Below are 14,230 nucleotides of genomic sequence, written 5' to 3'. Positions count from 1 at the left end.
GAAGCGAGTGACATCAGGTTGCGGCAGACTTTAGGCGATCCCATTGGGTTTTCAAGGCAAGAGGCGAACAGAAGTGGTTTTGCCGTTGCCTGCCTCTGTGTCGTGACCGTGGGCCTCCGTGGTGGTCTCCCACCCAAGTACTAACCAGGGCTGACCTTGCTTAGCTTCCAAGATCTGACCAGATCCAACTAGCCTGGGCCACCCAGGTCAAAGGGGGAAAATCCTAAAGTGGATGTGCAAGGAGTGGGGAAGCAAGGAAGGGGCTGGGGGAGGAGAAACGATTCAGGACCTAAGAGAGAAGTCCCCAGGTTGGAAGAATGGCAGGCTCACAGTGGTATCCTAAGCAGAGGTGTCCCCGTCTAAATCTGAAGACGAGATTGGGCTTGGAAGGGTGTCATTCTGCTTTGGGTGGCACTGCTGGAGGGCACCACGGGCCAAAGAGATTTCCAGGTTGCACCACAGATGCCAGCCAAAGATTGGCTGCTCTCCCTTTCGAAAGGTAAGCGCCCGCCGTACTCCAGATCTTCCTCAAGCATGGCCTTGAGATGTGCAGGTAAGGAAGGGAGCAGAGGTCAAGCCCATCAAGGCTGTCCCTTGATTGGCAAAGAAGATCCCACCTGATGCATTAGATAAAGAGCGAAAGTCTAGTCGAGCAGCATGTTGTAATGGAGGTTATTCCCCCATAAGCACAGTCCCATTGATGGGTGGTGGTGGGATATTTTCAAGGTGTGGCGTGCCTTTTTTTCCCCCTGGACAGGCAGTCCTGTTGGTTCATGGGGCGGATGTGGTTGCCAACATCCAGGTAGAGCCTGGAGATCCCCTGGAATCACAACTGATCTCCAGACTACAGAGATCAGTTCCCCTGGATAAAATGGCTGTTTTGGAGGATGGACACTAAAGCATTATACCCAGTATATAAAGCATTAAAGCCAGTTTGGTGTCGTGGTTGAGTGTGCGGACTGTAATCTGGGAGAACCGGGTTTGATTCCCCACTCCTCCACTTGCACCTGCTGGGTGACCTTGGGTCAGTCACAAGCTCTGGCACAGCTGTCCTTGAAAAAGAGTAGTTTGTGTCAGAGTTCTCTCAGCCCCGCCCACCTTACAGGGTATCTGTTGTGGGGAGGGGAAGGGAAAGGAGTTTGTGAGCCGCTCTGAGACTCCGAGTGAAGGGCGGGGTATAAATCCAATCTCTTCTTCTTCTGAGGTCCCTCCTGCCTCCAAACCCTGCCCTCCCCCAGGCTCCACCCCCAAAGGTCCAGGAATTTCCCAACCTGGAGTTGGCAATCCTAGTGTGGCCCAATAGTCAAGAAAATGGGGTGGGTGGGAGTTTCTGCATGAGGATGCTACCGTTGCAAGCACCCTTCTCTTGCTTGATTTCTCTCAATTTAGAAAAGAGGCAATTAAGAGGGGACATGATAGAGCTTTATAAAATTATGCACCGGGTGTCCTGGCCCAGTGTTCCCTCTAAGCTGAGTTAGTGTGAGCCAGCTCACAGTTCTTTAACCTCCAGCTCACACCTTTTTTCCTTAGCTCAGGAAGGATGGCTCCAGAGCAAACTAATCTATGCAGCAGCCAAATCACTCACTCACAAGTTTAATGCCAGTAGCTCACCAAGTGGAATTTTTGCTCACAAGACTCCACAGCTTAGAGGGAACATTGTCCTGGCCCCACTGCTGGACCTCCTGATGGCACCTGGTATTTCTGGCCACTGTGTGACAGAGTGATGGACTGGATGGGCCATTGGCCTGATGATCCAACACTGGCTCCTCTTATGTTCTTAACTGTAATAGTGGAAGATGCCCTGGGGCCACGTGGAAGGCGGGGACCCTACACAGGAGGGAAGGACGGTGTATACACATAGGGCTGCCAACCTCCAATTGGGTCCTGGGGTTAACCCTAACCCTAATCCACACAATTATAGACCAATAAGCTTAAACAGTGGGAGGGCTCCTAGTGTCCTGGCCCCACTGCTGGACCTCCTGATGGCACCTGGTATTTCTGGCCACTGTGTGACAGAGTGTTGGGCTGGATGGGCCATTGGCCTGATCCAACGCTGGCTTCTCTTATGTCCTCTTATGTTCTTATGAGAGAGTCGACAGAGGTTTTTTTCTTCCTGTCCCCAAATACTAGAACTTGAGGGCCTCCAACGAAGCCGATGGGGAGTAGATTCAGGACCAGCAAAAGGAAAGACTGCTTTACACGAGGAGTGATTAAAATGTGGGATTTGCTGCCAGAGAATGTAGTGATGGCCACAGGCATAGATGGCTTTAAAGGGGTATTAGACAGAGTTCATGGAGGAGAGGTCTCTCATCAGTTAGCCACGGTGGCTAAGTGGAACCTCCGAAGCAGCCAACCTCTGAGTCCCAGTGCCAGGAGCCAAGATCAGGTAAAGGCCTCGGCTTCTCTGCCCTGTTGTTGGCCCTCCAGAGGAACTGGTTGGCCATTATGTGAGGCAGGATGCTGGATTAGGTGGACCATTGCTCTGATCCTGCAGGGCTCTTCTGATGTTCTTATCAGGGGAAGGCCTCGGGAATCGGCTTCTTTGCCCTGTTGTTAGCCCTCCAGAGGAACTGTTTGGCCACTGTGTGAGGCAGGATGCTGAACTAGGTGGATCACTGTCCTGATCCAGCAAGGCTCATCTTATGTTCTTATGTGGTGGCAAGCCCAGGTTTCCCACCTGAAAGCAGATGACAGCGTGAGCCCCAGCCGATGTTGGGTGTCTCAACAGTATACAGGTCTGTGGTTCACAAGGGCATCTGTATCGCCAGTGTTTAATGGTGACTGGCAAGCCAAATAAACAAACCAACTCCACTTGAAGTCGTTCCTGTTAGGGAAATGAGAGGCGATGGAGATGTAAAAAGTAAAGGTAAAGGTTCCCTTGCTCGAAAGCCAGTCGAATCCGACTCTAGGGTTGCGGTGCTCATCTCCGTTTCAAAGCCGAAGAGCCAGCGCTGTCCGAAGACGTTTCCGTGGTCATGTGGCCGGCATGACTAAACACCAAGGCACACGGAACGCTGTTCCCTTCCCACCGAAGTGGTCCCTATTTTTCTACTTGCAATGTCTTGCTTTCAAACTGCTAGGTTGGCAGGAGCTGGAACTAGAGACGGGAGCTCACTCCGTCATGCGGCGCTCTCGGGTCTCGAACTGCTGAACTACCGACCTTCCAGAGCCTGCAGTTCAGCGTCTTAACCACTTGAGCCACCGCAGCTCCATGGAAATGGAGATGTAACCCGTGTCATTTTTTATTAGGAAGGATTACGCAGGCTGCGGTCACACACACGAAATAATCGACTTCCAGTGCCCTTTCCAACTGGATTTTACTGTGTGCCCTGGCAGAATCCAGTTGGAAAGTGCACTGAAAGTGGATTATTTCGTGTGCGTGACCACGACCACAATCTCTCTCTCTCTCTCTGGTCACTCGATTGGTGTGCGTGGCCCACTCACACATGTCACAGCCATCAGGGGACGAAGAGGCACGTGGCAAAGTTGCCGTGTACATACGGGCATCCTTGGCTTCACATACCTAACTTGCTGTTGACAGTTTGCACTTTCACGTGTACATCTAAAAGAGAAAGAAGTAACGCGTTAATGCACCCCAGGGGGTGGGGGTGTCTGTCCTGTCAGGAGATGCAGGAATTGTTGTTGTTCAGTCGCACAGTCGAGTCCGACTCTTCGCGACCCCATGGACAAGCTCTCGCCAGGGCCTCCTGTTTTCCGCCGTCCTCTGAAGTTTGCTTAATATGCAGGAATTAGGTGGCCCCAAAACTGCCAACCTAGCAGTTCGAAAGCAAGACATTGCAAGTAGATACATAGGTACCACTTCGGTGGGAAGGTCACAGCGTTCCGTGCTCCTTGGCGTTTAGTCATGCCGGCCACGTGACCACGGAAACGTCTTCGGACAGCGCTGGCTCTTCGGCTTTGAAGCGGAGATGAGCCCCGCAACCCTAGAGTCGGACTCGACTGGCTTTCGAGCAAGGGAACCTTTACCTTTACCTTCAAAACTGGGTGGGTATTCTGAAAACTAGGTCGGTTTTCATTCCCTTCCTTCCTAACTGGCTGTCTGCTTTTCCCCCTGGCCACAATCTTCCCCATCAGCTTTCTGACTTTCTTTCCTTCCTCCCCTGATCTTTCCTTCCTTCCTTCCTCCTCTCCATCCCTCCTTCTCCAGGTGCGCTCCGTGGCGCACGAGGGCGCCGCGTCGCTGCGGCTCTCCTTTTCCTCGGCCCGGAGCCGCCGCCCTCCAGACGCCAGAGGTCCCTGCTGCAGCCGGGTGGGAGCCGCTCTCGGCAGCCCCGATCGCTCGCTCGCCCGCCCGCCCGCCCGCCTGCTGGGGCGCTTCCTCCTCCATCCTTCGGGAGCGGAGGCCGGGCGGCCAAGATGAGCAGCCCCCGAGGGCGCGGGCCGGAGCAGGAGGAGGACGAGGCGGGCGGCGGCGGGATGGGGGAGCTCGCAGGTGGGATCTGCAGCCGGCCGGGTGGGGAGGGTGGAGGGGCGCCCACCCGAGGGTGCTGCCGTGTCCCCGAAGGGGTGGGGGAGGAAGGGCGAGCGGCAGGCCCGGAGCCAGCCCAGCCTCGCGTCCCCCTCCCCCGGGCATGCACGGAATTTGGTGGGCAGGTCGCCGGGGGATGGGCTCTCGGGGAGGGGAGGAAGAGGTGGGGCCGGAGGTTTGCAGAGGGGGTTTTGCAAGCAGAGGTCACCCGGACTCAGAAACCTTGGACGGAACGAAACACGACCCCCCGTTGTGCCCGATAGAATTTTCTTTGGCATTCTTTCCTCTTGCAAATCGCCTTGCGGTTTCCGCACCTCTGGCATCCTGGGCCGTTTTCAAGCCAGCTTGTTTCCTGTGAGAGATTTCCCTGTGACCATGAGGGCTGGAAACCTTGTTTTTAAAAAAGGGGGGGGCAAACCCAGATACTGATAGTGCAGTTTCTAGATGCGGAGGTTGCAAGCGATGCTCCCTCTAAGCTGTGGAGTCTGGTGAGCCAAATTCCTACTTTCTGAGCTCCTGGCATTAAAGTGGTGAGCCAGCGATTTGGCTGCTGCATCAGTTAGTTTGCCCTGGAGCCCTCCTTCCTGAGCGAAGACAAAAATCTGTGAGCTGGAGGCTAAAAAACTGAGCTAGCTCACACTAACTCAGCTTAGGGGGAACACTGGCTGCGAGCCTGCAACCGCTTTGGACAGGGAATCATTATTTAATTCACCCTGTCGATACCCTGCCTTTCCCCCCACGGGGACTCAGAGCGGCTTACGCTGTTTTCCTCGCCTCTGTTTTATCCTGACAACGGCCCTGTGAGGTGGGTCAGGCTGAAAGCCCGTGACTGGCCCAAGGTCACCCAGCGAGCTTCCCGGGCAGAGTGGGGATTTGAACCTGTGTCTACCAGTGGCTGGACGAATATTGGTCAGAGATGCTCTAGGCTGGTCCTGCATTGGGCAGGGGGTTGGACTAGATGGTCTGTATGACCCCTTCCAACTCTATGATTCTATGACACTCTCTAACCACTACACCGCTCTGGCTGTCGTCATGGGACTGAGCGAGGCGAGGCCTTATGGGTTCTCTCTGGCAGTTAGTTTGACTCCTTTTCCCAAAGGGGGTGCATTTTCCTGGCTCCTGTACCCCTCTGGGCTAACGGCGCCCCCTTTCTCTCTCTCGCTTTCCCCAGGAGACACCGGTGACGAGTCGGCCCCCTTCTCCTGCCTCTCCTGCCACGCCAGCTTCAAGGATCCCCTGGAGCTCTCTGCCCATGTGGAGTCCTGCTGCCCAGAGCAGCCCACCTGCTCTTCCGCCGGCGCCCCGCCCACCGCCGGCCACGAGACCGCCAGCTCTTCCTCCTCGTCCTCGGAAGCCCGTCCCGACAGCCCCCCCAGCATGGAGGTGGAACCTGGGGCCTTGTCGGCCGAGCCGGGCCAGGAGCCGGGCCCTCCCCCTCCTGTCCCCACAGGACACCTCAACATCCCGCTCATTCTGGAGGAGCTGCGGGTCTTGCAGCAGCGGCAGCTCCACCAGATGCAGATGACGGAGCAGATCTGCCGGCAGGTGCTGCTGCTGGGGTCTCTGGGGCAGGTGGGCTCCTCGGCGCCCTCCGCCGAGCCGGCCCCCGGAGCCTCTCTCCCGCCCAAGCCGCCCTTGCCGGTCTTCTCCATCAAGACTGAGCCAGGCAGGACCCCGGCTTCCAGCTCCCCCGAGGTGCCCAAGCCGGCTTTCTTCCACCTGTACCACCCTTTCCCCGGAGGGGCCCGGGTCCCCAAAGCTGAGCAGCTCTTGGCTCCGGCCTTCCCCACGGCGACAGGGCTCTTGGCCGCTCAGTGTCTGGGGGCCGCCCGGGGGCTGGAGCAAGCAACTTCGCCGGGGCTCCTGCGGCCGAAGAATGGCGGTGGTGGCGGCGGGGAAACTGGCTTGGAGGAGAAGCCGGGCGGGCGCCACAAGTGCCGCTTCTGCGGCAAAGTCTTCGGCAGCGACAGCGCCCTCCAGATCCACCTGCGCTCCCACACGGGCGAGCGCCCCTACAAGTGCAACATCTGCGGCAACCGCTTCACCACCCGCGGCAACCTCAAGGTGCACTTCCACCGGCACCGGGAGAAGTACCCGCACGTCCAGATGAACCCCCACCCGGTCCCCGAGCACCTCGACTACGTCCTCACCACCTCGGGCCTGCCCTACGGCATGTCGGTGCCGCCCGAGAAGGCCGAGGCGGGAGAGGAGAGCACCGTCCCGCCTGCCGCCCCCGCCGAGCGGAAGGCCCTCAGCGCCACCGAGAGCCTCACGCTGCTTTCCGGGGCCTCCCCGTCGGCCGCGGCCCAGGCCTTGCCCGGCTTCAACAAGCTGGTTCTGATGAAGGCCGTGGAGGCGAAAGGGAAGGGCGACGAGAACACTCCACCGGAAAGGGAGGCGGAAGGCACTCGGCTGCAGCTGGGGAAGCTGGTGGGGTCGTTGCCCAGCTGGGCCCTGCTGGCGAATCACTTCAAGGCAGGCGCGGCGGTGGGGCCGTTCCCGTACGTCTTGGAGGCCTCGCCTTCGGAGACCTCCAAGCTCCAGCAGCTCGTGGAGAAGATCGACCGCCAGGGGTCCTCCTCCTCGGGCGCCGCCTCCGTCGCCACCGCTCAAGCCTCGGCCGGCTCCTCCTCCTCCCTGGCCGCAGCCTCCGGCCCCAACCAGTGCGTCATCTGCTTGCGGGTCCTGAGCTGCCCCCGGGCTCTGCAGCTCCACTACGGGCAGCACGGAGGGGAGAGACCTTTCAAGTGCAAAGTGTGCGGCCGTGCCTTCTCCACCCGGGGCAACCTGCGGGCCCACTTTGTGGGCCACAAGACCAGCCCGGCGGCCCGGGCACAGAACTCCTGCCCCATCTGCCAGAAGAAGTTCACCAACGCCGTCAGCCTCCAGCAGCACGTCCGCATGCACCTGGGGGGGCAGATCCCCAACGGGGCGCTCCTCCCCGAATCCCCTACCCTGGAAGGCGCCGCTCCGGGAGAAGGAGAGAAGCCTTCGCAGCCGCCCCCGCCGCAAGACGGAGAGCTGTCGGAGGAAGATGAGGAAGAAGCCACCGATGACGACTCTCTGGAGAGCGGGATGGAGAAGGTGGAGGGACCTTCCAGCCCGGAACAGGAAGCTCCGGGTCCTGCCAAGGAAGGGGAGGAAGCGGGACCGGCGGAAGAGGCGGAGGGAGGCGCCAGGGCTGCCTCCCCACTGGGGGAAAGAAGCCCTCGTCGCCCCACGCAGGAGGGGGAAGAGAAAGCCGAAATGGAAGTGGAGGAAGGGGGGACCCTGCCGGATGAGGAAGAGGAGGAGCAGGGGAAGGGGGCGGCAGGAGAAGGTCCGTCAGAGAAGCAGCAGGGCAGCCAAGCCAGAGAGGGGTTGACCCTGGCTTGCGGGATCTGCAAGCAGGCCTTTCCGGACAGAGCCGCCCTGCGCAAACACGCACTGACGGCTCACCACCAGGTAAGAGACAGAGGACCTTTTCTCGTTTCTTGGTGTTTCTCCAGCCCTGGCAGTAAATAGAGGGGCGATCCGTATTGCCACCCCCGTCGGCGTTTGCGCTTTATGAAGAAGCGCTGTCTTTTTATTGATTGGATCTCGTAATGCTCTCTGTCCCCCTCTAGAGGCAGCTCTGGAATATGCAAGGAAGTGCATATTCTTTTTAGTGATGTAATGTTGTCATCCACTCTGTCCCCCTCAAGAGGCGGTTCTGGAATCTGCGATGGCTATGGGTGTGTCCCACTCGGAAAGTAGGACTAGGACACATTAATTTATTATTTTATTTATTTCATTTATACCCCTCCTTTCTCCCCAATGCAATAAACAGATATTCATTTAACTTGCGACCCCTGGTTGTAATACAAGGCTCGTGAGTTAGATGAATATCTGTTTATTGCAACGAAACTGGTCCCTTGTCCTACACCAGTGAGGACCCAAAGGGGCTTAGAGCATTCCATTTTAACCTTCCAACAACCTTGTGAGGTAGGTTAGGCTAAGAGTGTGTGTGACTGACCCAGGGTCACCCAGAGAACGTCCATGACAGAGTAGGAATTTGAACCTGGGCCTCCCAGGTCTGAAAACAAGGGGGGAAGCCAGTGTACAGTACAGCAAAGAACACACCACTAACTGAAAATAAATGCACAAGCAAAATAGCAAGTATATAATAATCATATAAGCATAACAGCAAGTATAATATAAATCAGTTGGCCAAGGTGCAATAATAAAGCATAATAGAAGCACAGTCTACAGTCTTTCCATGTGTCTACTCCAAAACAGAAGCAAATATCAGAGTCCAAATTGAGGTGTAAGTCATCGCATTTTCTGAACCATAAAAAGCCGACGCGTAATCCGGATGCCTGACGTTGCGTTTCGAATAATTCTTATTCAAGCATGGCTGTAATGGGACCCAATCTCAAAAGCTGGCATATACTAAGCCACAATGGTCAGGACCCTTAATCCTCCTTGACTGACCATTCAAGATTGAGTTTTTCGAAACGCGGCATCAGGCATCTTCTATTTTGGAGTAGACACATGGAAAGACTGTAGACTGGAAATCGGATAATTTACCGAGTCGAAATGTATTACTTAGCAATTTTTATGAAGTAATCGAGATGGATAAATTAAATATGTTTCTAGCGGGGAAAACAAGTGAGCAATTTAATCAGAAATGGCAAAAAGCCATTAATTGGTATGAAATTAACTTGTGTGGTTAACCCCCTAAATGTATGTAATGGAAAAATTTGTTTTGTATATATACTTTTGGATAAAATCTGAAAATAATTTTTTTTAAAAAAAACAAACAGCATCATCTTCTAAGACTTTGAATAGCTCAGCTGGCTATTCACTCCACTAGCTTTGTTGTTAGTAATGCTTTCTAAGGCCCATTTCACATTCCAGGATGTCTGGCTCGAGGTCAGTGATTATACCGTCGTGGTTGTCAAGACATCGAGGTCTTTCTTGTATAGTTCTTCTGTGTATTCTTGCCATCTTTTCCTAATCTCTTCTGCTTCTGTTAGGTCCCTACCGTTTTTGTCCTTTATCATGGCCAGCTTTGCATGGAACGCTCCCTTGATTTCTCCAATTTTCTTGAAGAGATCTCTAGTCCTTCCCATTCTATTGTTTTCCTCTATTACTTTGCACTGTTCATTCAGGAAGGCCTCCTTATCTCTCCTTGCTGTTCTCTGGAAATCTGCATTCAGTTGGGTAAATCTTTCCTTTTCGCCTTTGCCTTTCGCTTTCCTTCTTTCCTCTGCTATTTGTAAAGCCTCATCAGAAAGCCACTTTGCTTTCTTACATTTCTTTTTCTTTGGGATGGTGGTGATTGCTGCCTCCTGTACAATGTCACGAACCTCCGTCCATAGTTCTTCAGGCACTCTATCAAATCTAGACCCTTGAATCTATTCTTCACCTCTACTGTATATTCATCAGGGATGCGATCTAGGTCAAACCTGAATGGCCTCGTGGTTTTCCCAATTTTCTTCAGTTTAAGTCTGAATTTTGCAATGAGTAGCTCATGATCTGAACCACAGTCAGCTCCAGGTCTTGTTTTTACTGACTGAATAGAGCTTCTCCATCTTTGACTGCAAATTATATAGTCAATCTGATTGCGGTGTTGCCCATCTGGTGATGTCCATGTGTAGAGTCGCCTCTTAGGTTGTTGGAAAAGGGTGTTCGCTATGACCAGTGTGTTCTCTTGACAAAACTCTGTTAACCTTTGCCCTGCTTCATTTTGCTTTCCAAGGCCAAACTTGTCTGTTATTCCAGTTACCTTTTGACTTCCTACTTTAGCATTCCAGTCCCCTATGATGATGAGGACATCATTTTTTGGTGTTAGTTCTAGGAGGTGTTGTAGGTCTTCATAGAACCGGTCCACTTCAGCCTCTTCTGCATCAGTGGTTGGGGCATACACTTGAATTACTGTGATGTTGAATGGTTTGCCTTGGAATCGGACAGAAATCATTCTGTCATTTTTGAGATTGTATCCCAGTACTGCCTTTTGCGGCCACATGACCACGGAAACGTCTTCGGACAGCACTGGCTCTTCGGCTTTGAAACGGAGATGAGCACCGCAACCCTAGAGTCGGATTCGACTGGCTTTCGAGCAAGGGAACCTTTACCTTTACCTAAGTGACTAAAATGAAGCTATCATACTATGGTCGAATTATGAGAAGACAAGAGCAGTGCTCCCTCTAAGCTGAGTTAGTGTGAGCTAGCTCACCGGTTTTTAGCCTCCAGCTCACACATTTTTGTCTGGGCTCCGGATGGAGGGCTCCAGAGCAAACTAATTTATGCAGTAGCCAAACTGCTCGCTCACAACTTGAATGCCAGCAGCTCAGAAAGTGGAATTTTTGCTCACCAGACTCCACAGCTTCGAGGGAGCATTGGACAAGAGTCACTGGAAAAGACAGTAATATTAGGGAAAGTTAAAGGCAGCAGGAAAAGAGGAAGGCCTGACCTGAGATGGACTGACCAAGGAAGCCATGGCCTTCAGTTTGCAAGCCCTAAGTAAGGCTGTCAAGGAGAAGACATTTTGGAAGTCATTAATTCAGAGGGTCGGTCCTAAATCAAAAGAAGAAGAAGAAGAGATTGGATTTATACCCTACCCTTCACTACCCAAAGGTGTCTCAGAGCGGTTTACAATCTCCTTCCCCTTCCCCTCCCCACAACAGACACCCTGTGAGGCAGGTGGGGCGGAGAGAGCTCTTGACAGAAACGGCTCTTTTTTAAGGACAGCTCTTATCAGAACTACGGCTTGCCCAAGGCCATCCAGCCAGGTACAAGTGGAGGAGTGGGGAAAAACCCGGTTCTCCCAGATTAGAGTCCGCGCACTCAACCACTACACCAAACTGGCTGTCCACTTGATGGCTCATAACTCACACGTGGGTAAGCGTCAAGAGGGAGGACGTGCTAAAGGTGAGACACCGCCACAGAAAAAAAACCTCTGTCTCTGGTGGGAAACCAAGGTGCTCTCTCCCACTCTAGAGGGGATTGCTTGACAGTGCCAAGACTGTGGCTTCTGTACCACCCTAGAATGGTGCTCATGGGCCATAAAAAGGTAAAGGTTTCTCTTGCTCGAAAGCCAGTCAAGTCCGACTCTAGGGTTGCGGTGCTCATCTCCGCTTCAAAGCCGAAGAGCCAGCGCTGTCCGAAGAGGTTTCCGTGGTCATGTGGCCGGCATGACTAAACACCAAGGCGCACGGAACGCTGTTACCTTCCCACTGAAGTGGTACCTATTTATCTACTTGCAATTTCTTGCTTTCGAACTGCTAGGTCGGCAGGAGCCGGGGCCAGAGACGGGAGCTCACTTCGTCATGCGGCACACTCAGGTCTCGAACTGCTGGACCACCGACCTTCCACAGCCTGCAGTTCAGCGTCTTAACCACTTGAGCCACCGCAGTTCCTATGGGCCATACGGAGGTCTTATTCCCATTGACTGTTCAGGCCACACACCAGCTTGTGCCACAGGACATCTTCACTAGTTGCTGGGCGACAAAGAGGCCATAATAATCTCTGTTGCTTTGGTGGGTGCTGTCTGGTCACCAGATTTGTGGTGGTTTTCTTTTCTTTTCTTTTCTTTTTTAATCCCCTGAAGACAGTCCGTTTCCAAGCCGAAGAGCCAGCGCTGTCCGAAGACGTTTCCGTGGTCATGTGGCCGGCATGACTAAACACCAAGTTGCACGGAACGCTGTTACCTTCCTACCGAAGTGGTCCCTATTTATCTACTTGCAATTTCTTGCTTTCGAACGGCTAGTTTGGCAGGAGCTGGAACTAGGCAACTTGGGTCTCGAACTGTTGAACTACTGACCTTCCACAGCCTGCAGTTCAGCGTCTTAAGCAATTTCTTGCTTTCGAACTGCTAGGTTGGCAGGAGCTGGGGCCAGAGACCAGCACTCACTGCATCATGTGGCACTCCGGTCTCGAACGGCTGAACCACCGACCTTCCACAGCCTGCAGTTCAGCGTCTTAACCACTTGAGCCACTGCAGTTCCTATGGGCCATACGGACGTCTTATTCCCATTGACTGTTCAGGCCACACACCAGCTTGTGCCACAGGGCATCTTCACTAGTCGCTGGGCGACAAAGTGGCCATATTAATCTCTGTTGCTTCTGTGGGTGCTGTCTGGTCACCCGATTTGTGGTGGTTTTCTTATGTGCTAATGGTAGCTTCTGTCACTCTAGTGCTGGGATCAAATCAGAAAGAGGTACTCATGTTGGGCCCTCCTTTCTGGAGGACGTTGCTAGGTAACCCAAAAAATGGCGGCCATCACTAACGGCTCACGTTGCCTCAGGTGGCAAAACATTCACAATTGTGTAAAAGTCTGCTCTGGACAATGACACTCATTTAACTGTCATGGCTACTCCTTTGACGAACTCTGGAGGTTATTGTTGAGTAATAAAGTTGAGGATTCCTAGTGGATGGAAGATTCTGAATGGTCCACTGAAACTACGTTACCCAGGGTTCCTGAGGAAAACTGTTACCATGGAAACGTTTACTGTGGATGGGCCCTTGGAAGTTCAGATACGCCAGCTCTGTTGCCCACTGAGTTTTAGTTTTGACTGTACAATTTGCGTGTTTTGGTCTCATCCTTTCTGCAAGGAGCTCCGAGCTCCCTTCTCTGGTTTTATTCTCACGGTCCCATTCTCCTTTTCTGTTTTATTCTCACAACAGCCCTGTGAGGTAGGTTAGGCTGTGTGTGATGATGATGATGATGGGCCCAGGGTCACCCAGCAAGATTTTGAACCTGAATCTCCCACATCTTAGCCTGGCATTAACCGCTACACCACACTGTCTCTGCACTCTGTGAACAAGCCTTTCCCCTAATTGCTGGGAATTGTAGTTCTGCCCTTCCCCTCCCAGAACTACAGTTCCCAGGATTCCTTGAAAAGAGCTCTGCTAGATAAACTGGTTTGACGTTTCGGTGATCAGCAGTGTGTTCATGTCCTGCTTCTCTTTTGCTCCCCGAGGTTAACATGGCCAGCCCTGTGTGGAGCAGCAACCCGGCGCGACACGGACAGCGCCTGCCCTTGGAAGGCCCGGTGCCTGTCCTGTCGGGAGGACAGGTGAAGCTGCAGGACTTCCTGGGGCGCGACATTCCAGCCCAGCTCGTGGGGGTGGGGCCGCTCTCTTTCTGGAACCAGTACACAGCCTTCCTCTCCGGAGGCCTCCCCGCCAAGCCGGCCCACGGCTCTGCTGCTTCTGCCTCATCCTCCGCCTCCTCGCCGGCTTCCAGCATGGCCGTCCAGGGCCTCTTTGGCTCTGGTAACGTGCCGGGGAAGGCGGCCCCCGGGGAGGCCAAGGAGAAACCTGCTGCGGGGTCCCTGCTGCTGCTCCCACCGCCGCCGGCCCCAGCTCCGGAAGGAGTCCCCGAGAGCCAAGGGAAGGGGGAGAAGTAACCCGATCTGAACAAAGCCCCACCAGGTGAGGAAGCTAATAATAGTAATAGTAATAATGGCGACGATGTATATCCCGCCCATTTCCCGGACCTGGGCTCAGGGCGGCGCACAGCATATCTCAAACAATACATAACAAAAGCATAGAATACATATAAACAATAAATACATCCAATACATTTAGATTTCAGCATCATGAGCTGGCATCACATGTCTCTCCTGCCACCCATCGGAAGGTTCTTAACCAGAGGGGTGTGGGGATAAAGGGGGGGGGAGACCCGGCAGGCCACTGATCTCACGATCTGCCGCTGTCTTCAACCATATGCCTGGTGGAACACCTCCGTCTAACTGGCCCTGTGGAACTGCGGA

At 53.9% G+C, this 14,230-nt stretch overlaps 1 protein-coding gene across 1 annotated transcript; it reads left to right on the top strand.

The window, feature by feature from the left end:
• Positions 1 to 4,332: 4,332 nt before the first annotated feature.
• On the top strand, positions 4,333 to 13,878 carry SALL2 (spalt-like transcription factor 2). Its single transcript, XM_015409673.1, has 3 exons — positions 4,333 to 4,453; positions 5,661 to 7,933; positions 13,436 to 13,878. Exons 1-3 carry the CDS (start codon positions 4,378 to 4,380, stop codon positions 13,862 to 13,864), a joined length of 2,778 nt encoding a protein of 925 aa, XP_015265159.1. The 5' UTR covers positions 4,333 to 4,377; the 3' UTR covers positions 13,865 to 13,878.
• Positions 13,879 to 14,230: the final 352 nt, after the last annotated feature.

Source organism: Gekko japonicus, unplaced genomic scaffold (assembly GCF_001447785.1).
Source record: "Gekko japonicus isolate JY-2015 unplaced genomic scaffold, Gekko_japonicus_V1.1 scaffold3029, whole genome shotgun sequence".
Lineage (NCBI taxonomy): Eukaryota > Metazoa > Chordata > Lepidosauria > Squamata > Gekkonidae > Gekko > Gekko japonicus.
Note: the sequence above shows the minus strand (reverse complement) of the source record. Positions and strands in the feature narration are given on the sequence as shown.

Coding starts and splice junctions, on each gene's coding strand:
- SALL2 (XM_015409673.1), top strand. CDS start 4,378: ATGAGCAGCCCCCGAGGGCGCGGGCCGGAGCAGGAGGAGGACGAGGCG. Junction 4,454..5,660: donor CGGGATGGGGGAGCTCGCAG/GTGGGATCTGCA, acceptor CGCTTTCCCCAG/GAGACACCGGTGACGAGTCG. Junction 7,934..13,435: donor CACTGACGGCTCACCACCAG/GTAAGAGACAGA, acceptor TTGCTCCCCGAG/GTTAACATGGCCAGCCCTGT.